We start from the raw sequence: 21,391 nt of genomic DNA on the forward strand, positions 1-21,391 counted from the left end.
AAAAAACAAATCCACAGCAACATCCCCCAAACGCCGGCAGCCCGAGCTGGGCTGCGTACGGGTGGTTTTACGTGCACATGGTTCATCTGATGATGCCACGTGGTTCGTTTTATAGGTGTGTAGTGGATGTAAAGGTTTTAATTCTTTTATTCGGAGCCTTTTGGAGCCACCCGGGGGGAAAAGCAGAGACCTCCCCACGGGGTGAGCGATCGATGCGAATACTAACGGGATTTTTGGGGTCAGTTTTTTGCGCTCTGCCTTTCTTCCGCCAGTGCATCCCGCGGTGTTCGGCGCTCGGTGCGTAGACATCCAGAAAAAGCCAATATTTCTCTTTTATTTCTCTTTTTTTTCTCTTTTAACTCCCAACCCAGCGAGCACCTGCGCTCCTTCCTTTGCAATTTGGAAATGTCACCCCCCTCCTTCCCCCCCCATCACTTTTTATCCAACAAACCACACCTCAACCCAGCATTTCCCCCCCCCATTTCTACTCTTTTCTAACCGTTTCCATGTGATAACGCACGTACCAGCTTTTCCTCCCGCCGCCGTTTACCACCCAGGCACCGTCCCCGGTTTGCCAACCCCCCTTCCCGCCGTGCCACCACCCACGGGGGCATCTCCGACCCCGAGGCACCCGGTGGATTTTTTGGCTGCGTGTTGGACTGTTTTGTGTGCGGTTTGTGCCAGGCTCCGGGTCCTGCTTCTCCCCGCTCCCCGGTTAAACCGGCACCGTTTAACCCCCAAAAACGAGCAGCCGGAGCTGCTCAGCGCTTCCTTTGCTTCTCCTCCGCCGTCTGTATTAAGGTCTCGGGAAGGCAGCGGGGTTTGGGGGAGACACCGGGCACCCCCTGCCCACCGGCACCGCGGGAAGGGGGCTCAGCCACGTCAATACGGTGGGAATAGAATTTTTTTAATGGAAAATGTCTTAAAAGCCAAGGGGACCGTGTCTTCCTGCCCAGCGCCCAGCTCTGTTCGTACCTTCGGGAAGTTTTATGTTGTATTAAAATTGTTCCTTGCGATGAGCCGCGGTGTCTGCACCGGGGGGGTGGATTCGGCGCTGCGGGTACCAGAGCGTGGCTGGGCAGGGAGTGCCCGCTGCGTGGGGTGATGGTGAGGGGTAAACGGGGTCTGGTGGGGGCTGGAGCTGCCCCAGCGTGGGCAGGGAGGGCTGGGGGAACGCGGCCATGCCGGCAGCATGGCTGGCACCGAGCCTGGCTCCGGTGCTGGGCCTGGGTTTTGGGTGGCCGGTGTGGTACCCGGTTGCCCAGTGTGGTACCCGGTGCAGTGCCCAGTGCCCCGTGTGGTGCCTGGTGCTCAATGCGGTACCTCGTGTCCGCAGCACCCAACACCCGGTGCAGTCCCAGTGCCTGGTACAGTGCCCGGTACAGTGCCCGCTGCCCGCTGCAGTCCCGGTGCAGTGCCCAGTGGCCGGTGTAGTGCCCAGGGCCCGGTACGGTGCCCCATGCCCGGTGGCCAGTGCAGTCCCGGTGCCCGATGCCCGGTGCAGTCCCAGTACAGTGCCCCATGCCCAGTGCCCGGTGCAGTCCCGGTGCAGTGCCCAGGGCCCGGTACAGTGCCCCATGTCCGGTGCAGGGTGCAGTCCCGGTGCAGTCCCGGTGCCCGGTGCCCGGTGCAGTGCCCGATCCGCGGTCCCTACCCGCCGCCAGGGGGCGCCGCCACGCTCCCCCGCAGCGCCCAGCGGCGCTCGGCGCCGTCCCCCGCTCGGCTCCTCCCGGCGCGGCTCGGCCGAGGGGCGGGGCCCCGATCGCTGCCGGCGGCCGGGGAAGGGGCGGGGCCGCCGCGGCTTCGGCCCAGGTTCGTTCCTCTCCGGCATCTGTCGGGTCTTTCCGGGGCGGGTTCGGGCCGTTCCGGCGGCGCTCGGGCCCTTTCCCAGGCTGCCGCCGGGCGGGGAGACAGGAGCGGGCTGGAGGCGAGCGGCGGCGGATGGGGCCGGCGGAGAGGTGGGACGGGGCCGGGGGCGAGGGGACCGGGGGAGAGGGGGGCTGGGATCGGAGCCAGGCCCAGGGCCGGCCGGGCGGGCGCCGGGAGCCGCGGTGAGCGCGGCCCCTCAGCGTGAGGCGCCCCGGGGCCCCGGGTGGGAGCACCTCGCCGGGCCCCCCCGGGCCGAGCCTCCCGCGGGCAGCACCGGGGCTGTCGCCGTCCCCCTCCCCTTGGTGCCAGCGCAGGGTCCTCCGCTGCCAGGGCAGTGTCACCCCCGGGCTGGCCCCGTCCCCCCACCCCGCAGTGCCAGGGCAGGTCCCCTGTGCCAGAGCCGTGTGCCCCCCACCGTGGTGCCAGGCCTGGCCCCGTCCCCTCCCTGTGCCAGGGCTGTGCACCCTTATGCCCTCCCCCATCTCCATCCCCAGCAGTGCCAGCACGGGGACTCCTGGGCCATTCCCCCTGCAGTGGTGCCAGGGCAGGGACGCCCCCTCGGCGAGGTGCAGCCCCCATTGCCAAGGGTCCTGGGCCACCCTCTCTGGGCGGCAGAGCCGGAGGACAGCGGCCTGTCAGGGCTGCGTGGCTCCAGCCTGGCCTGAGGGCTTGGCCCCAGCAGACCCCAGGCCTGTGCTGGCTGGCCCGGGGTGCTCCTGTCCCTCTGGATGTGCCTGGGGTGGCTGTGGCTTTGTTGGCTCTAGACACAGTGGCCCCCAAGCCCTGGCTCTGCGGTGGTGGCCAGCGCACGGTTTGTGCCCTGCGTCTTTTCTGATGCTGGGGATGTTTCTCAACCCCTTGAAGAGGAAGCTTCTCGTGGTCACGTACGTCCCAAACTGAGGGTCCGTGTTCAAGGGGAAATAAAAGCTGTGGGGAAACATGTCTAAAAGGAGCTCTGCGAGGGCTGCAGTGGCACCAGCATCGCGCCTTGTGGCACCCCTGCCTGGCGTGGCGGAGGAATGGCTGCCTCTCCTCCCCATTAATGCAGGGCTTTTATTTCCCGAGCAGCTCTTAGAGCCACTGGGGAACTGGCCCTGTGACTTTCTCTGTGAGAGCAGAGAATGGAGACAGCTGAGTAAATATAGCCTAAATCACTGCTTTCCTGGCCATTCCCCCCACCCTTCCCTAGCATGCGAAGGGCTGGTGTGTCCCCGAGGCTGGGTTGGCCTCTGCTCCAGTCATCGACTCTTCCATGATGTGGGAAAGTCCAAGCGATGGTTTGGTTTCTTTGGTGACTCTCTTCTCTGACGTGAGCAGATCGTGCTTGGGATCTGCCTGCGCGGTTCGCGGCGAGGCTTCGGTCCTCCTGAAGGTGATCGCTGCCCCAAACCCTCGGTTTTAGAACAAGGTTTTAAGCACACAGGAAAATCCTTTCTGCCCGCAGTTGGGTCTCGCTGGACAAAAGCTCTGGGTTGGAAGAGAAACCGCGGCTCAGCTGGAATGTGGTGAGGAGCAGAGCGGTTTGTGGAGCCAGTTTGGAGCCGTGTCAGAGCGCCGGCGCTTCGCTCCGAGTCCTGGGGTGTGTTTACAATGAAAAAAAAGAGTATTTATAATATCAAGGGCTCTTTTAATTCCTCTGGGGATATCTGGAGCCGCAGCTTGGAGCTAAAGTAACGCAGCAATGGAAGATAAAAAGCAAACAGAGGAAGGGACAGTGGGTTTCTCAAGGCGGAAGGTCTTGCCTCTCTCAGCCAATACCCGAATAATGCTGGCCTGCTAACGTGGTTGCTTCTCACCTTGTAGGTCACTTCGTGCGATTGCTGCGCTGTGCAGAGCTGCTAATAAATTGTCATATAAATTCCAAATACCCCAGGGAACGTGATTTTAATCAGATGAGTTAGAGCAGTTGGGATTTTTTCATGTACTCGTTTTTTTTAGAACTGTAACTTTTGAGAGAAGTAGCCAAGCTACAGCTCCTGGGTTTGTTTCTGAACAAAAAAAACCCCTAAACCCTGCCCCATGAACGCTCCTAAAATGGAAGTAGTGTGTTCTTGCTGCTTGGGGGCTGGTGTAAAGGGAGCCTGGAGCAAAGGGACGGTGCTGGTGTAGGGCTCTTGGTCCTTCTCCTCTCAGTGCCAGTGTGTGAAGGTCTCCAGCCAAGTAAAAGGCTCTTGTGGTGAAGAGGAGAAGGTTCCTGAGGTGGGAGAGACAGGACAAACTTCAGCTGAAAAGAAAGTCTGACATCAGGAGAAACCTCTGGACAGTGAGAGAAGTCTTGGAGTAGGTCTGGAGATTGCCTGAGGCGCTCTCAAATTGTCCATCCTTTGAGGAGGAGGTCGTGGAGACCTCCAGTTGTCTCAGAAATGAGGTAGGTGTCGGTCATCCCAAGGCAGGGATTTATGAGGCTTCTCAGGTCCCTGCTAACCATAACATTTACTTTTTCAGTGCAGTGTTTCAGATGTTCCTTCGCTTCCTTGGGCTTCAGTGAATAAAACGAAGTATTAAATGACGTGTAAGTCTGAGCAGCAAATGCTCTGTATCCCTGGCAAAGGGCAGCTGGTGGCTGTGGGCAGGACGCTGCTGCTCCTCGGGCTCTGGTGCTGGCTGCATGGGAGACATTTCTGGGGGAGAAAAGAGGGGAAAATCGCAGTGGAGGCACAGAGTGGCCGAGGCCAAGTGGTTGCTCTCAAGGACAGCAGCCCTGGCTCAGGCATGGCTCACGGCGTAACTCGCCGCCCCTCCTGCTTTCCCCTGTTTGGAGGGAAATACCAGCTGGTTTGGCAGCGCCGTGGCCGTCGCCAGCCCGGGAGCGTGAGCCCCCGGCACGGCTCCGGCTCTCCGCCCTCCTCTGGCCGCTTCCCCGGGGGCAGCTGGTGGAGCGTGTCCGGCTCCGCATCCCACCCGTGCCAGCTCCGTGAGGGCTCACCCTCGTTTCACCGCGCCTCATCCTGGCATCGCCGCCTCTGCCACGGCCTCGCTCGTGGCTCAAGCCGTGCGAGTTGTTCAGGCTCTTCGGCAGCGCCGGGGAGAGAGCTGGCACGGGAAGCTGCCCGGGAGCACAGGGGGTTGCTGTGCTGTCTTGGCCCCAGTTATAAACCTGGGCTTCCCAAGCTCTCACCCACTCCGCCCCAGTGCTGCTCGGTGGTTTGGGCGTCCGTGGACGCAGCGTGACCCACGGCGTGCTTGGCACCGCCGGCTTCTGCCACGATAGGGGGGCACGGGGCCAGCAGAGCTGCCCTAAGTCAGAAAGACTCGATGCAGCAGCAGTTGTCACGATAGGGCACAATGTGGCAGGCGGTTCCGTGTCCGTTTCTATCCCCATCTCTAGTTGCATTGTCCTGTTTTCTCCTTTTATTCAAGAGAAGGTTTGTTCTCGTCGTTTGTAACCCATTAACATGTAGCATTTCACAGTCCCAAACTGGATTTGGTGGTTTTTTTGCTCGCGAAGGATCTGATGTAACTTGGAAAGATTTGAGCTGGGTAGATTGTTATACGCATGTTCTTCTTTTAAATATTTTTATGCATTCTTTCGCCTCACTGGAGGGAAAGTAACGCTCAGCCTGACTCCGAGTCAAGCTGCACTTTGAACTGCGCTTGGAACTGGGTTAAAAAGCACAGGAACCACATTTGAAACGTTCAGATGCTTTTATTTATGTGCTGGGCACGCACAAAAAGGCTCGTAATGTGTTTTTTGTTTCAAACCCATGTATTAAACAAAGGAAGTATTGACAGCAGTTAATGAATCGAGGGATTGTTTCTGGGCGCTGAGATAGATTTACCAAAGGTATTTAGATGTCTGATGCATGGGATTTTCAGGGCAGCCTAAGCAAGTGCTCGCCAGCGCGGACACACGAGGTTCTTCTCCGAGAGCTGAGCAAACCTGGAGCCGAGCCCAGCTGAAATCTTTTGGCAAGCTGCTCCCTCTCCCCTGCGCACGCAGAGCCCGGCTCGGAGGTGTGCTGCCAGCCGACAGGCTCGTGCGTGTCCCGGGCTCTCGGCGCTGCCTTCCCCAACTCGCTGCTGTGGGGCTTTGGGAACCGTGCCTCCGCTCTCCCCGAAGACACGCCGCTTCGGGCAGCTGCCCTCTGTGGGGTACAGAGCTTTCCTCACCGGTGGCTGTTGTCCCCCCCACACAGCTCAGCCTGGGGAGCCGTTTGCTGGGTCTGTGACAGGACAGAGAGATATTTCCCCTGGAGAGGACGGTGCCAGCATTAGGGTTTGGGGTTCCCAGGGGGCTCCTCACCTGTGTTCACCATGGGCACTCGATCCCCACATGGGCTGAGTGTGGGGAAGGCAGGTGAGGCTGCTCCAGGACCAGACTGGCTCTAAGTTATCTGTCACTGTGCCCAGTGACCTGCTGGGAGGTGGAGAGCAGGGAGGCACAGAGCTGCGTCCCTGCATTCCCACCGCAGGGAAGGAGGGTGGAAGAAGTCGACGGAGCAGGAGCTGCGGGACCTGCTCTTTGGAGACACTTGGTGCTCCAGAGCTGCTTTCTCCTCTCCCCAGCCCTCCACGCAGATCTGCTTTTAAAAGCTACTGAACAAGTTTGCCAGGACGGAGCGTTTTGTCCTTCCAGCCGCTTTGGCTGCACCGGCTTGTCTGTGGCGCCTGGAGTCGGGGCTGGGATCCGCGGGTGGAAGCTGCGGGAAAGCATCGACCCCGCTGGGTTTGGGCTCTGCTGCCGTGGGGTGTGTTACGGGGCTCCGTCGACCCTGGCAGGCAGCGTTCAGAGGGGTGAGGGGCAGGCAGTGAGCCTGGTCATAAATCTCTCTTTATGCTTTGGATTATGAAGTAATATTTTCCTGGCCAGGGACCGATTGGATGGGGGAAATGCAGGCTCCGCTGCGAGTTCCCTGCGGCTGCCATCCCGGCGTGGTGGGAGCTCGCACGGCGGCTGTGCTGGGATGTGCTGCTTCTCCCACAAACCTCCCCCGTCCCCAGGGGCTCTCCAGGAGCCCTGCAGCCTGGTGTTGCTCCTGGAGCTCCGGAGCAGCTCTCCAGCGACCCAGATCAGGCTCAATCCTGTTCCCCACCTACTGGAGCCTGGCCACCAGTGTCCTATCTCCCCGAGGGCAGCGCCTGCTCGTTCATGGCAAAGCCAGCCCAGCTGGGACGCTTGCCCGAGCTCAGACAACTAGCACAGGCCCTGCACGGGTTTCATGTGCCATGGCCTCTTTTGTGCCTTTCTTCTTCGTCGAGGGAAGGAGCCTGCAGCGTGCAGGAGCCTGGCTGCGGAGGGGTGAAGCCAGCTCCTCTCGAGGGGCTCACACCTATCTCAGACTTTCTGGGAGCGTGCAGGGGTGGGTAGGACGTGCAGGAGGAAAGAGGGGGTTTGTAGCTGATGTGGGCTGTAACATGTTGCTGGCCCAGGAGGGTTATTTTGAAATACTGCAGATCACCGACGTTAGTGCCTCTCGCAGAGTCCAGCCAGCGGTCGGAGCAGCCTTGGCTTCGTGCCGTGCTTGGTTGTGCATTGACCCCGCTGGGAAGGGTGCCCTGGCTCCCTCGGCCTCCTCGCCTCCCTCCGCAGAGGCTCCCGCAGCCCTGAGAAGCGCCTTCCTGCTCGCTAATAGTTTTCAGATGACACTCGAAAAGTTTGAGCTGGGTTTGGTGGTTTCTGGGCCAAAACAGCTCGAGCCGTGAACGGGACCTGCAGCGTTTCAGCAGGATGAGGGCGTCCCTGGGAAGGCTGGTTTCTGGCTCCGCCGGTGCCTCGTAGGTCTGGTCCTTGGTTGTGTGCCGTGGCTGCGGGAACTGGGAACGCTGAGATTTGCCTGGGGGAGGTGGAAAACTGGCCCGTGCGGCCGGGAGGGGATGGGAAAAGAGGACGTGCTGGGCTGGTGGGAATGCCCTGGCTCGTACGTCCCTTCAACAACATGTTCTAACCCAGGTTCGTTCTTTTTGGTGGATTTCTGGGCAGGGCAGGCAGATTATTCTTCGGTTTCTCTCTGAATAGCTGAAAGGCAGTTAGCAGCTCTAAGTAGACTTGAAGGCTTCTAAAAGATTATTTTAACTCCTCTCACCTCCATCTCGGCAAGAAGAACCCGTGCCCGCACTTGATGCTGTTGCTGCTTTTGAAAAGTTCAAAAAATTTACTTTGCTCAGAGCGAAGCTTTGAAGTGCTGCTCTGTGGGAATGGCAAAGCACCTCGCAAGCCTTCTGCTGAGAGCTCGGTTAACCCACGTTTGTGGGCAGCTGCCTTCAGAAAATGCCTTTGTGGGGGATAGCGTGGGGAGATGTAAAGGTGAACTGTGAAATTTAATCGATTTAACGAGAGAAAAAGGTTAAATCTGTTTGTTTTCCTCCTATTCCGGGCCTCCAGCTGGTGGTTGCAGGGTCACCCTTTTCTGTATGCAAAAGTTCCTGCATAAAGGCTGTTTTGTCCCGCTTGTTGTCTTGTTTGCATAAGTGCTGCGAGGAGGGTGAGCTGCAGAAGCAGGAGTGAACCTCTTTGAGATGCAGAGCTGGTGCGTGGCTGTAGCAGAGAGGAGGTGGCATTCCTGCTCCCAGCCCCTCTTGCTTTTGGCAGCGTAAATTGGTGTGACCATGTCCTGGTTGGATCCAGGGCTCAGCATCAGCTGGTAGGGAGGAGAGAAATGAGTCCTGCCTCTCTCAGCTGCTCAGATGAACCCCTAGTTTGAATGTTGGCATCTTGGGGAGGTGCCTGGCTGTGCAGTGACAAGTCTTCTTCTCTTTGCAGGCGCTGGGAAGGGAGACGTAGCATGCCACGCCGTTCTGGGCTGGAAGCGCACCGTGCTTTTGCCCCCCGGACTCCAAGAAACCTGCTTTTTTGGTGAAGCAGACCCTGATCTCCTGTTTCTTTGCTGCATGCTCGCTCACCAGTGCTGGATTATGTTTGTCTCCTTCTCCCTTTGCTCCATCATTTGGTTGAATCGTGGTTTCAAGCTAAGGAAAAGGGGCTGCACCTAAGCGTGCCGGGGCACCCGGACCAAGCTCCTGGGGTGCTGGTTCATGCAGAGACGTTCAGAGTGCTGATGGGGGAGAGCTGCCTCTGAGGACCCTCCTCTCCTGCCCGAAACGCGCTGCCTCGCCGTTCAGAGCCCTTGTCCCTGCAGCAGAGAGGATGGGCAGCACCGATGGGTTCCAGTACCGTGCGCTCTACCCCTACCGCAAGGAACGCGAGGAGGACATTGACCTGCTGCCTGGGGACATCCTGGTGGTGAGCAAGGGGGCCCTGCAAGCCTTGGGCTTCAAAGACGGGGATGAGCAGACCCCCAACCAGATCGGGTGGATCCTGGGCGTCAATGAGCGGACCAAGCAGAAGGGTGACTTTCCCGGCACGTATGTGGAGTACGTGGGGCCCGTGAAGATCTCCGTCCCTTCTCACCGGCCCCGAGTGCAGAGACCCCTGCCCGCAACGCCGGGGGCCAGCGGCTGCCGGCTGCAGGAGGCTCTGGAGCCAGGTAAGCCCTGCTGTGTGCCGTGTTGCTCCGAGACACCTCGGCTCCCGGCGTGCAGCGGACGAGGGTGTGTGAGTGGCTTTGCAGGACAGCGGTGACGCCCTGGGGCTCGGCAGCGCTGGATTGCCGTGCCGGCAGTAGTGTGGTTGAGTTGCCTGGGAGTTGTGGGCTCACGCTCAGTCCTGGCTGAGAGAAAAGTGCATTGTTCTTCCAGCTTATCAATCTGCTTAGCAGAGCTTCTTGAGGTGAGCCTTGTCTTGAGGATCTTACCTCTCCAAGATCCTTCTCCCTCTCTGGCCCGCGACCGGCCGGGATCCTTGGTCCCTCTCCCACCCTTTAGGAATAAGTCCTGACCTCTCCCAGCTGCCTCCCCGCCTCTGGAGCGCCTGGGGCATTGCTCCCTGCCAAGAGCCGCTCAGCCCTGCTGAGACACACAATTACTTGTCTCTGGGCAAGAGGAGAAAAGTCAGGGTCTAAAAAGAGTATTTCCGAGAACTGGAGCTAATTGCTTGTCTGCCTGGCACCCGTCCCTCCCCGCAGATCGCAGAGCTCTCGCTGGGGCTGGGCAGCCGCCCTCGGGCAGGGCACGGGACGTCCTGCACCTGTGGCTGCCTCCCAGCCGGCGCTGGGCTTGGCACAGACCCGCTCCGGGAGCTGGGGGAACCACCGTGCCTCGGTGCTGCTGGTAAACCCGCGGCAGCTGCCTTCTCTGTGCCTATTTTTTGTTGCTCACAGGCCCTGTGGCGTGGGCTCAGCTCGTGAAGACCTCGTGCTGGTGCGCACGGGAGGAGTAGGGTCAGCAGCAGGAGCTGGTGGGCATCAGAGCACGCTCCCAGTCCTCCCCGTCCCTCTGCCTGGGAGCCACGGCTGTCCCATCGGATGTTTTTAGCTGTGTGAAACATCTCTGGGGTCTTCAGGAATGAAAAGGAGCCCCTGCCTCAGAAACCAGGGTGGTGGGGCTGGGTGCGGGGCTCCCCACAGCTGCATCCCGTGCTCCGGCTCCCAGAGCCGGAGGGACCGGCCCCAGGAAACGTCTCCGCAGGGTGGGAATGGGGCCGGGCCCTGCGTTTGGGTTGGCAGCGAGAGCCGCTGACCTGAGTCATCCCACTCGCAACCTGCCTTTCCAAGAAAGCAGCTCCTCCTGGGAGCCTGGGGCATGCTCTGCGGTGGGTGCGTCGGCCTTGCCCCCGCGCTCCCTCGGGGGCTGTATTTATGTCTTCGTGGGCTCTCTCCTCCTCTTCTTCTCCAGCCGGGCTTGGTGGAGGCGTGGCTGTGTGGCCAGAGCCGCTGCCCTGCGCAGGGCTGGGGATCTTTGGGGTGTGGAAGAAGATACGTGCCAAAGCTCCAAAGCTCCTGACACACAGAAAGGAGGAGGTTGGGAAAGAAACCCAGACCCAGCCTGTCTGTGTCCTGCAGAGAGAGGGTCAGGTACCAGGGCACGTGACAGGGGTGCCAGCCCTGTCCCTGTCCCCTCTGGGTGCATCCCCCGGGCCAGCCTCCGCCTTGGGCACAGCCAGGGGCCTGCGGGGTGGCGATTCAAATGCCCAGGGCCATTTTACCCGCGGCCTGCTGGGGTTCTGGTGGGGAGATGCATTTTTTTCAACAGAGAAACTGTATCTAAGCCAAGCCTGTGTTTTTTCTTTGTGGTCTGCGCTTCGGGAGGTGCAGAGATGTCTCCTGGCTGCCCCATGAAGCTCCGAGCTGGCAGCATTTCTGCCCTGTGTCCCAGGTCCTGCCCCGGCTGGCAGGGATCCCTGAGTCCCCGCCGTGTCACACGCGGGGCAGTGCCACGGCTGTCACGCAGCCCGGGAGTGGGGCAGCGAGACCCAGCTCTTTCTGCCGGTGAATTTACGAGCTGCTGGTGTTTGCCTTCCGCGGAGAAGGCGAGCGGAAAATGCGGCTCGGAAATATTTCCGCAGCTGCCCCGGCCGCGCTGTGAGCAGCCTTGTTCGCAGCGGCCCAGCCCGGAGGCTCGGGAGCCGCTGCTGGCTCCGGCACAAGCTGCCTGATAAAATAAGGCAGGCCGCTGCCTGCTGAACCAGCACATTCCCGGCCGGGCCACGTGGGCAGCACCACTATTTACTCTCCCTTCAGCCCTTCCCAAGGGTCAGGCTCGGAGCTGCCAGCCTGGCAGCTCGCCTGCAGCTTCCCTACCCCAACCAGCGCCACGCTGGGTCCCTTCCCGTGCCCGGGGGCTCTCACCGGTGGGGGTTTGCCTCCCTTACAGAGCTGCGGGGTGCCTGCCCCGTTTGCTCCCCTTTCCTCAGCTGCACCCACATGAGCTGCTTCGTCTCCCCGCGAGGCCGCGGGTGCAGGAGGCTCGGCCGGGTGCCGTGTTTCAGCTTGCTGCGCCTCATGGCAAGACCACACCGGGCGAGTTGGGGTCAGATCCATGACAACAGAGCTGTGTTTCGCAACGAGGAGCGAACCTTTTTGGCTCTGCCATTCCGGAGCGGAGCGGGCGGGGTGTCCTCAGCGACTGTGGGCTGCCCAGGATCTGCCCGGTGCCGTGGACCGGCCCGGAGGAGCCTCCTGCACCGGCTGGTGCTCAGTTGGAAGCGAGAAGGGGCCTGGCACCGCTGATCCTTCGGCAAACGTCCCGCTGGCAGCTGCCCGGCTGGGCCTGCGTGCTCCTGCCCCGGCATGCGTCACCCCTCCAGCACAGGGGAAGGGGGTGCCTGGAGCCTGGACCTCAAGATCTTCTGGATGTGGCAGTGAAATGCCACCCAACGCAGGGCCATAGATCCCCCAGGAAGGGGGGGGGACCCCCATCCCGTGCCGTGGGCTGTCTGCGCCCTGTAACAGCTTGCACGGAGGCCGTGGGCTCACGGGGAGGGGGAGGCAGAGGGCTGGTTTCCATGTTAAACGAGCAATCAAGGGCAGGAATTTGCTGACATGGCGTTCTGTCTGAATCGCTGGATTAATCACAGCTCACCACCGTGAGCGAGCTCCCCGGCCGAGCTCCTCCGCCAGCCCTGCGCAGCCCCTGGGCCGGGCAGGGACCGAACCCAGCCTGAGCTCCGGGAGCCCTGGTAACCCCTGCGCTGCCTGCCCGGGGTCCCCGGGGAGATTGGATCTGCCTCCTGTCCTCTGCAGGGAGCACCAGGGATCCCCCTATGCCCACCCCGCTGAGGGCTCGGAGCAAGGCCAGGCTCAACAAGTGCCATGCTGGTTTCTGGGCCAGTTTGCAGGTTCCCCACAGCCTCCGTGCGGTGGTTGCGTGGGCAGCGGCCTCGTGGCAGGGGCTGCAGCTTTCCTCGCTCTTGGGCTCTGGCCCGGCTCCGCTGCAGAGCATCTGCTGGGGGCTGAGCTGGGGCTGACCCCTTCTCTCCCTCCCTCTCCCCCAGGGTCTCCTCTCCCGGACTTGCAGGAGCAGTTCAGCCCTCCGGAGATTGCGCCGCCGCTGCTGGCGAAGCTGGTGGAAGCTATTGAGAAGAAAGGTAAGGGGGGAGGCTGATACCCCCCAAAACCCCGCAACAAGGGCAGAGGGGAGGCAGCTGTCTTTAAAAGCTGTTGGCATTGGGACGTGCAGGATGCAGCTGCCTGCAGAAGCGGGGGGCCTCCCGCTCCTGCCTGGCTTGAGCCGCGGTTCCCCAGAGCTGGGCTTGACCCCGCTGCTCTGTCCTGCGCAGAGGCCTGGGGCGAGGGTGCTGGGACGCCTGCACGCCCCAGATGGGTGCTGGGGTTTGGGAAGTGCTTCCAGCCTGGATCTGTGCCGTGGGGGAGAAATGGGGCCACTGATCCGGGTGTCCTGTGGGCCAAGGGGGCTGCGGCAGCATCGGCAGGCGGTTGGCTTGGATGCCATCACGCCTGGGTAGCCGTGCCGGGCTGGCACCGAAACGGTGCGTGCGCGGCTGGCGGCTCACAGCAGCGTCCTCGCTTCCGCAGGGTTAGACAGCGAGATGTTGTACAGGACATCTGGCTCCGAACTGAGGCAAGCGCTGAGAACCGGTAAGAACCAGCTCAGCGTGGCGAGGAGGCAAATCGGCTCAGATGGAGGAGATTAGGGCTGTGACAGCGCCAGCAGTAATGCAACCCAGGCCTGGCCCCGGCAGTTCCTGGCTCCCGGCACGCTGCCTGCGGGGCTGGGCTGTCCCCGTCCCGACATGTCCCCCTCTTGCGTGGAAGGGACAGGAGAGGGGGGAGGATTCCTGCCGCTGGAGCAAAGGGACGTGGCACCGGCTCGGAGACTGGCAGGCCGGCGAGCCAACCGCTGCGCTTGCCCCCTGCTGTCTCTTCGGGGTGCCCCGCTCTCGGGGTGCTCCGCTGATGGGCTGGCGGAGGCTTTGCTGCCTCTGTCACACCACTAATAAGCAGGGGAGGATCTGTCAGCTCAGCTTGGTGGCGGGGGCCTTGGCTCCGCTGTGCCGGCGGCTGGTGGCTCTGCTGAGGAGCCTGCAGAGCTGTCTGCCTCTCGGCTGGCCTTGGGCCTCATCCAGCACTGCGCTGGCTTGTCCCCTTCCGCAGACGTTCTCGCAAACCCCAGCTACGCGGTGCTGTCACCCCATTGCTTTCAGGACAGGCTTTATGTGCTGTCCCACCAGCCTGCGCCTTGCGTTCGTGGGACGGCGCGGTTCGAGGGAGACGTTTTCCCCGTTGGGTTCAGTGGCTGCTCAGTCTGCGCTTGTCTCTACCAGCAGGAGGGAACAAAGTTGTCACACGAGTCGTGCATGCCCAGGATTCCTGTGGCAGGGCTCAGGGCAAAAGGTGTGGGCACCCAAAATGACCTCTGTCCCCTCCCTCCCGGGGTGGGACCTGCCTGGGTTCCCAGAGTCAGCTTATTTCTGGGGTGCAGGGGGAACTTCCAGGCATCCTCCGTTGCGTGGGCTGCTTGGCTGCCTGAGCTCCCTCCTGGTGCCAGACTGCTGTGTCCCCTGATAGCTGCCCGGGTGATGTGCCATGGTCTCTGGGATGGGTGCTGGCAGCACCGGAGCTGCCAGCTGGGTGCCCGGCGCTGCACCCACCACCCATGGGACATCTGTGCCCTGACAGATTGGACCCTGGGCGACCTGGAGCCCTTCGACGTGCACTCCCTGGGCGAGGCGCTGCGAGGCTACCTGCAGGACCTGCCCTCCCCCGTGGTGCCGGTGTCCGTGCACGGGGACATCCTTCGTGTCCTGCAGGGTAAGGGAACCCTTGGGAACGGGCGGCTGGGCAGGACGGACTCGTTTTGGGGTATTAAAATAAGTCCTGTCCCTCTGGGGTCTGGCACACGGCCCCTGCTGCCGCCAGCGCTCCCACGCTGTGACGCAGCCGGAGTGTGGAGAGCGGCGCTGGCTGTCCCAGCCCTTCCATCGGGTCTTGTTCTCTCCCCAGAGATCCCCCAGCCGGAGAATTGCCGGAAGCAGCTGCTGCAGGCCCTGGAGTCGCCTGCGGTCCCGCTCCAGAACACGCTCACCCTGCAGTTCCTGCTCCGGCATCTGGGGAAGGTATCGCAGCAGGCCGAGAGCAACAGCCTCCACCCTCGGGCCCTGGGCGAGATCTTCGGCCCCCTGCTCCTCCGGCTGCCTGGCGCCAGGTACGTGGGGCCCTGGGGTTTCAGCCACGTACCAAGCGTCGATCGTGGTGCCCGCCAGGACAGGGAGTCCAGCCTGTGACGGCAGGTCTGCCCGCAGCCCCTGCCTCGCTGCACGTGGGATTAACCTGCTGGCAGCGCGCAGAGGTGGGACTCAAAGCCAGGGCAGAGCCCTTGTCTCTGTGTCAGCCTGGGATCTGGCAGCTGGGATGAACCAGCTGACCCCGGCTTTGCCCGTGGGGCACAGGAGCGGTGCCGAGTCCTCCCCCACAACCGCTGATCTTACTTGGCTCCTCTCTCCCTGCAGTCCAGAGCTGAGCCCTGATTTCTCCGTGCTCTTTCTGGAGATGCTTCTGCAGACGAAGGAGCTGGAGCCGGAACAGTTGCCTCCAGGTACTGAGATGCCCCATCCTTGGGGCCCAAGGCGCTGGCGTTTGTGCTCCGTGGGTGTGGAGTCTCTGCCCCCATGAGCAGGTTGCCAAGGGCGTTTCTGTGCCTGGTTGCCTGCTCGAGGGGTTCATCTGCTGCTGTAGATGTGCCTGGAGCAGCTCCGGGCAGCGTGGGGCTTCCCAGGGCGGTCACTGCAGGGACGGGGGACTCGGTGCTCTGAGGGATTACCCGTGGGAGCTGGGACTTGGGCTCACCCTGCCTCAACCCTCCTTCTCTTCCAGCCTTGCCTCCAAAACCTCCTAAGCCAAAGCCCAGCGCAGCCAGCCTGGCCAACGGGAACAGCGTGCCCTTGCAGGACGCCGAGTGGTACTGGGGTGACATTTCCCGGTAAGGGGGTGGCGGGCAGCTCACGTCGTGGGTTCCCTGGCCGTCGGGTTATCCTGGGGAGCTCCTGTTGCACCTCGCAGGCCACGACAATCCTGTTCATCACAGGGAGGAGGTGAACGAGAAGCTACGGGACACGCCGGATGGTACCTTCTTGGTGCGGGATGCCTCCAGCAAGATCCAGGGAGAGTACACACTCACGCTCAGGTGGGGCACTGGGGTCCCCCGAGAGCCTCCACCGCTCTGGGGTGGAGCTGCTGGCACGTGTCCCTGTGCTTACGGCTGCCGGGACGCCGAGGTGTCAGGCGGGTGTCGGGCGCTGGGGTGGTAGTCAGTGCCCTCTCTCCCCTCCTCGCTACAGGAAGGGAGGCAATAACAAGCTGATCAAGATCTTTCACCGGGAAGGGAAGTACGGCTTCTCGGAGCCCCTGACCTTCGGCTCGGTGGTGGAGCTCATCACCCATTACCGGCATGAGTCGCTCGCTCAGTACAACGCCAAGCTGGACACCAGGCTGCTCTACCCCATCTCCAAGTACCAGCAGGTGAGGCCTGGCCAGCACAGCCTGAACCAAGGGCGTCTGCTCATCCATCACTGGTCCTTTGGTAGATGACAATGTCCCACCCCTTCCCCCATGCCGGGATGTTGCTTTATGGAGTGATGGGGGGGATTTTGTGGGACCAGCTGCCTTGCGAGGGGGCTGCTGTAGGGCAGGTCCTGACTGAGACTGTGCCCGTGGCAGGACCAAGTGGTGAAAGAGGACAGCGTGGAGGCCGTGGGGGAGCAGCTGAAGGTCTATCACCAGCAGTACCAGGACAAGAGCTGGGAGTACGACCTGCTGTATGAGGAGTACACGCGCACTTCCCAGGTACGTGGGTGCTGCCCTCCCCCTGGGCTACCCCGTTTGCTCCTGGACTTGAGGGGACTCCCCAGAGAATGGGCTTTGAAGAGGGAGATATGGCTGCAGCAAGGACAGTGCTGCTTTGAGGAGGGGGAAAAGAAGGGATGCAAATGGGCCCAAAACCTCCCCCTTCCTCAGCTCTCCCCTCCCTTTCCAGGAGCTGCAGATGAAGAGGACGGCGATCGAGGCCTTCAACGAAACCATCAAGATCTTTGAGGAGCAGTGTCAGACGCAGGAGAAATGCAGCAAGGAGTACATCGAGCGCTTCCGGCGGGAGGGCAACGAGAAGGAGGTGCAACGGTGAGGACTGGGGTGGTGGTGACCTGCCCTGCCTGGGGGAGGGCTTGGGGGGCTGGAAGGATCATCCTGGCCCAGCGCAGAGCCGAGGCATGTGCAATCCTTGTCTCTCTGTGGGCTGGAGCTGGCAGGCTGCCTCCTCTGCCTCCCCCACCCTGGCTCGCAGCCTAAACCCCCCTCCTTCTCCCAGGATCCTCATGAACTCGGAGAAGCTCAAGTCTCGCATCACGGAGATCCACGACAGCAAGATGAAGCTGGAGCAGGACTTGAAGAAACAAGCCTCGGAGAACCGGGAGATCGACAAACGCATGAACAGCCTCAAGCCAGACCTCATGCAGCTGCGCAAACTGCGGGACCAGTATTTGGTGTACGTAATTCCTGCCCCCGCGGAGGGCTGGGGCCCTGCTGCCCCTCCAGCCCGGCCCCGGGGCGATCCAGCTGGCTCCTTGAGGGCTTTGGGGCTCGTCAGACGGGCTTGTGGGCTGCTGGGTGCAGGAGCCCTGCAGTGTGTGGCCTCGGGGCATGGCTGTCCCTCAAAGGGGACGGCTGCTGCCCTCTGGTGATGGCTGCACCAGTGGTGTGCCGGGCACGGCGCTGAGCTCTGCCTCTCCTTCCCCAGGTGGCTGACGCAGAAGGGTGCCCGGCAAAAGAAAATCAACGAGTGGCTGGGGATCAAGAACGAGACGGAGGAGTGAGTGTCCCTGCCTGGCGCGTTGGGGGGCCGGTTCTGCCTGCGCCGGGGCCACGGGCAAGTCCCATCTCCCAGCCTGGGAGCTGAGGACGCCTTCCCTGCTGGGAAGGGGTGATGGCAGCTCACAGTGGGAGGGGAGATGCCCAAACCGAGGGGGTGCGACCCTGCCCGTGCTCGATTGCAGCCAGTACTCCATGATGGATGACGAGGAGGAGCTGCCCCACCACGAGGAGCGGACGTGGTACGTGGGGAAGATCAACCGCCTGCAGGCAGAGGAGATGCTGTGCGGCAAGCGGGACGGCACCTTCCTGATCCGCGAGAGCAGCCAGAAGGGATGCTACGCCTGCTCCGTGGTGTGAGTACCCCCGTGGTGCGGGGCAGGATGGGGGCTGGCACGGGCTGCGCTCCCCCCATCGCTCTGCCCTCCTCTTGCCAGCTGCTGGAGGCTGGTGGAGGTGTCAGCTGGCAGGCTGGGCTTCCCCAGGGTCTCCTCTCCGCCTCGGCTCCTCCTGCCAGGGCCAGACGTGTCTTTGGGCTGCTTTGGTGACACCCGCTTGTGCTCTGCTGTCCCTGTCCCAGCGGGGCTCCCTGGCACGCCGCTGACCCCGCGCTCCCTTGTCTCCCTGGCAGGGTGGACGGTGACACCAAGCACTGCGTGATCTACAAAACGGCGACCGGCTACGGGTTCGCTGAACCCTACAACCTCTACGCCTCCCTCAAGGACCTGGTCTTGCACTACAAGCACACGTCCCTGGTGCAGCACAACGACTCCCTGAATGTCACGCTGGCTCACCCCGTCCTTTCCCAGCCCCCGGCCAGATGAGCAGCCCCAGCACAACACAACAGCTGCCTTCAGCTTCTCCCCAGGGCGCTGCTTTTCTGGCTCTGGACTCTTGCACCCTGTATAGTCGAGTCTCTGTGCTCCTGCCCCTCCAGAGCCTCTGAGATGTCTGTGACCGTTCCTGGTGTCCCTTTTTGGTCAGTAGCTGAAACCCGTGTTGGCTGATGGGACAGTAATGCTGGGCTGTTGATTCCCAGCGGATTCCCTCTAGGAGGTGGGATCCCGTTGTGATTGAATTGCTGTGGGTGAGCACAGCCCCCTCCCCTTCCCCGATAAGCAGGTCAGATCCCCTTCGTGCCGGCAGGTCGCCCCGCTACGCGTCACTGTAGAGCTAGATGCCCGATTCCTCGGTGTGCCACGGCGTCGGTCGCCGCCCCGGCTGCTCTGAGCGAGGGGCTCCCTGCCTGGATGCCGGAGGAGGAGGCTCGGCTGAGCATGTGCATCCTCCCCTCTCACTTCCCTCGGTGATGGTGCGGGCTGCGGTGGTGTCTGGTACGAGGGGTGCTGCTCTGCTGTGCAGAGACTCGTTTAGAAAGGAGAAACCCCATCCTCCGCGGGGGCTTCTCGGCCGAGGTCTCTGCTCCGTGCCGTGCTCCACCTCACCGTCTTGTTCCCTAGTGTTGTAACCACCCCTTGAGTGTTGCTGTCTGAGGGGGGAGGATCCGGTTAGCGATGAATCTTCTCACCTTCGTTGTGCCAGCTAAGCTGTGAAATCCGTGTTGGTACCCGTGTTTTTCCCGGCAGGCTGTGGGACGCACAGCTCGTTTCCAGCTGTCTTCAGTGAATCTCCGTGAGCGCAACGCCTCGAAGCTGGCTGTAGCTCTGTAAATAATGGCCCTTTTTGTAATCAGCTGCTTACCTGGGACTGGTGTTTGCTGAACTCCCGCTACGAGACGCAGGCGCGTGGGCAGCAGCTGGCCAGGCTGAAGCAGGAGGGGGCCGGGGGCCAACACACACTACAAGCCCTCTGCAAAGTGAAGGACCTCTCTGCTGCCGAGGCCCTTAGCGCGTGGAAACGGCTATGCATGTTGAACCGTGTATGCAAAGCACTTAGATCACGAGTACTGTGTGGGGCCTCGGGTCGAAGGAGCCGGGGTTGCTGTAGGGCTGGCTGGCGTGGGCAGGGATTTGTCCTCTTGATTTGCCAGAGAGGCTCCTTCCCTTCTGGAGGGGGCTGGTGGATGCTGTAGGCTTTGCCGCTTGCTTTGTGGTGGTGTGACTCGGGCTGCGCCAGGTCTGCGGGGTGCTGGGTGCTCGTGCACCCTGCCCCTCCCATCCTGGTCAGCCCTGCCGCTCGCCTTGCTCCGGGCTGGTCCCCAGATCCTCTTGGATCGGGGATCGCTGGAGTAAACGTCCCGTTCCCGTTGCTTGTGGCAGCTCTCTGACTCTGGGCTGTGCAGACCCCGTTCCCGGCTCCGCCTGCCCTCCCTCACCCTGGGCTCTGTGTCTTGGTTTGTCGGTGTTGGGCGCTGTGAGGATGCGCTTGGCTTTGGGGATCACGTGGGAAAAGCTGTCGGGGATAATTAAGGGAATACTTTGGGCTCGGACACGTGAGCGCTGAGGGCAGATGGTGCTCAGAGCCTTCTCTGTAGATGCAGAGGCCTCCTGGGGTCTGCAGGGTGGCTGTGCCCACACCCCAAAGCTGCCAGACTCTCCCAGGACTCTGTGCTGGTCCTGCCCCGGGTCCTGCGCTCATCCCCGCGCTTCCAGCCAGTCCCTGCACCGCGGGGCAGGCTGCAGGCGGGTGGGATCCCCCCATGTCCCCCCACCACCCCACCGTGAGCTCGGGAACGGTCCTGCCGGGGGGTTTGCTCATGCCAGGGCCTGCCGGGCAGCTGGAAGAGTCTCAGCTTCAAGCCGTCACCTGTTGACACTTCGCTTGGTGCTCGCCCCGGCTCTGCTGGCCGGGGAAATTCCCGATTCTCCTGACAGCATTTTTTTACGCTTTTGGCTGAATTTCTGCTGTTTCCCCCACGCTGCCCCTTCCTGCCGCTCAGCCGGAGCCTCGTCCTCCCCAGGAGCGTGGGGCAGCTCAGCCTGAGCACAGGGGGGGCACAGTTGCCCCTTCTGCATCTTCCTGCCCGCCAGCGCCCATCACCCTGGCTCACCCCTGACCGGGCTCTGCTCACACGTCCTGTGTACGACAAGGAGGAAAATGCCCTTCCCCGGGGCTGCCTTTCCCTGACGGTGCTTGACTTGCCTCCCTGACACGCGGCTTCTCCCTCATCTTCCCCCCCGGGGGTGGAAGCCCAAGCCCCGAGCTCCTGCCCGCAATCAGCTCCTTGTGATTTGTCCTGTGATGCTTTCGCTCGTGCTGCTCGCGCCGACGGATGCACGCGGTAGCGATGTGTTTGGAGACCCCCGGGCTGTGCTTTGCTGCTTGTGACTCCCCCCACCTCACCGTGTCCCCCAAACCCCAGCCACCCTCCCGCGTCCCCTGGGTGCAACGTGGCCGTTCCTGCCCCCCGGGGGTGCAGCTCCGGTCTCGTCCCTGCGTGTCCCAGCTTGGGATGCTCCGTGTAACCCCGCCGAGGGCTCTGGGGGCACCGGTGGGTTTGTGCTCGGAGAGGACGTGGTGGCCGTGGGAGCGCTCCTGAGATTTTAGTTTCTAGGTATATGCAATAATAAATAACTCGCCACTTCAGCTGTTCGTTACCAGCAGTAGTTCTCTATGCTCTTTCCGTTGACGTTTACTAATGTAAACCCAGTATTTGTTACTGTAAGAGGATTTTTTTTTTTTGTACGGTACTTCAAAAAAAAACCACAAAAAAACAACAAAAAAAATAAGAAAGAAATAAATAAACAGAATTAATGACATGGCTGTGGGGTTGTTACGCTGGGGGAGCGGAGGCGGAAGGGCGGTGGGGCTGGGTGCAGGATGTGACCCATCGCTGGGCTGTGCCAGGGCTCTGCTCCCCGGGGTGTTGCAGGGTTGGGGCACACAGGAGCCAGCCCTGGGCTCACGAGGAGGCGGCAGCCGAGCCCCAAGGGGCGAGAACTGGCCGGAAACGGCGGCTATAAACAGTGGGGGAAGTACAAAGTTCCTCCACGCTTGGCCCCTGAGATGAGCCCCAGGGATGTTTG

The 21,391-nt window shown here is 61.8% G+C and overlaps 1 protein-coding gene across 2 annotated transcripts; it reads left to right on the top strand.

Moving 5' to 3' along the window:
- The first annotated feature begins 1,866 nt into the window (after window positions 1-1,866).
- On the top strand, window positions 1,867-21,124 carry PIK3R2 (phosphoinositide-3-kinase regulatory subunit 2). 2 transcript variants are annotated; one of them, XR_011049861.1, is made up of 17 exons: window positions 1,867-1,958; window positions 8,570-9,293; window positions 12,638-12,730; window positions 13,179-13,241; window positions 14,283-14,414; window positions 14,607-14,808; window positions 15,113-15,198; window positions 15,477-15,582; window positions 15,688-15,786; window positions 15,941-16,121; window positions 16,320-16,445; window positions 16,636-16,778; window positions 16,966-17,142; window positions 17,395-17,466; window positions 17,651-17,821; window positions 18,097-18,521; window positions 18,612-21,124. XR_011049861.1 is itself a non-coding variant. In XM_068420530.1 (16 exons), exons 2-16 carry the CDS (start codon window positions 8,954-8,956, stop codon window positions 18,287-18,289), a joined length of 2,184 nt encoding a protein of 727 aa, XP_068276631.1. In that variant the 5' UTR covers window positions 1,867-1,958; window positions 8,570-8,953; the 3' UTR covers window positions 18,290-21,124. The 2 variants fall into 2 exon arrangements, 1 of the variants encoding a protein (XP_068276631.1); XM_068420530.1 differs by having other exon boundaries at window positions 18,097-21,124.
- Window positions 21,125-21,391: the final 267 nt, after the last annotated feature.

Source organism: Nyctibius grandis, chromosome 31 (genome assembly GCF_013368605.1).
Source record: "Nyctibius grandis isolate bNycGra1 chromosome 31, bNycGra1.pri, whole genome shotgun sequence".
Lineage (NCBI taxonomy): Eukaryota > Metazoa > Chordata > Aves > Nyctibiiformes > Nyctibiidae > Nyctibius > Nyctibius grandis.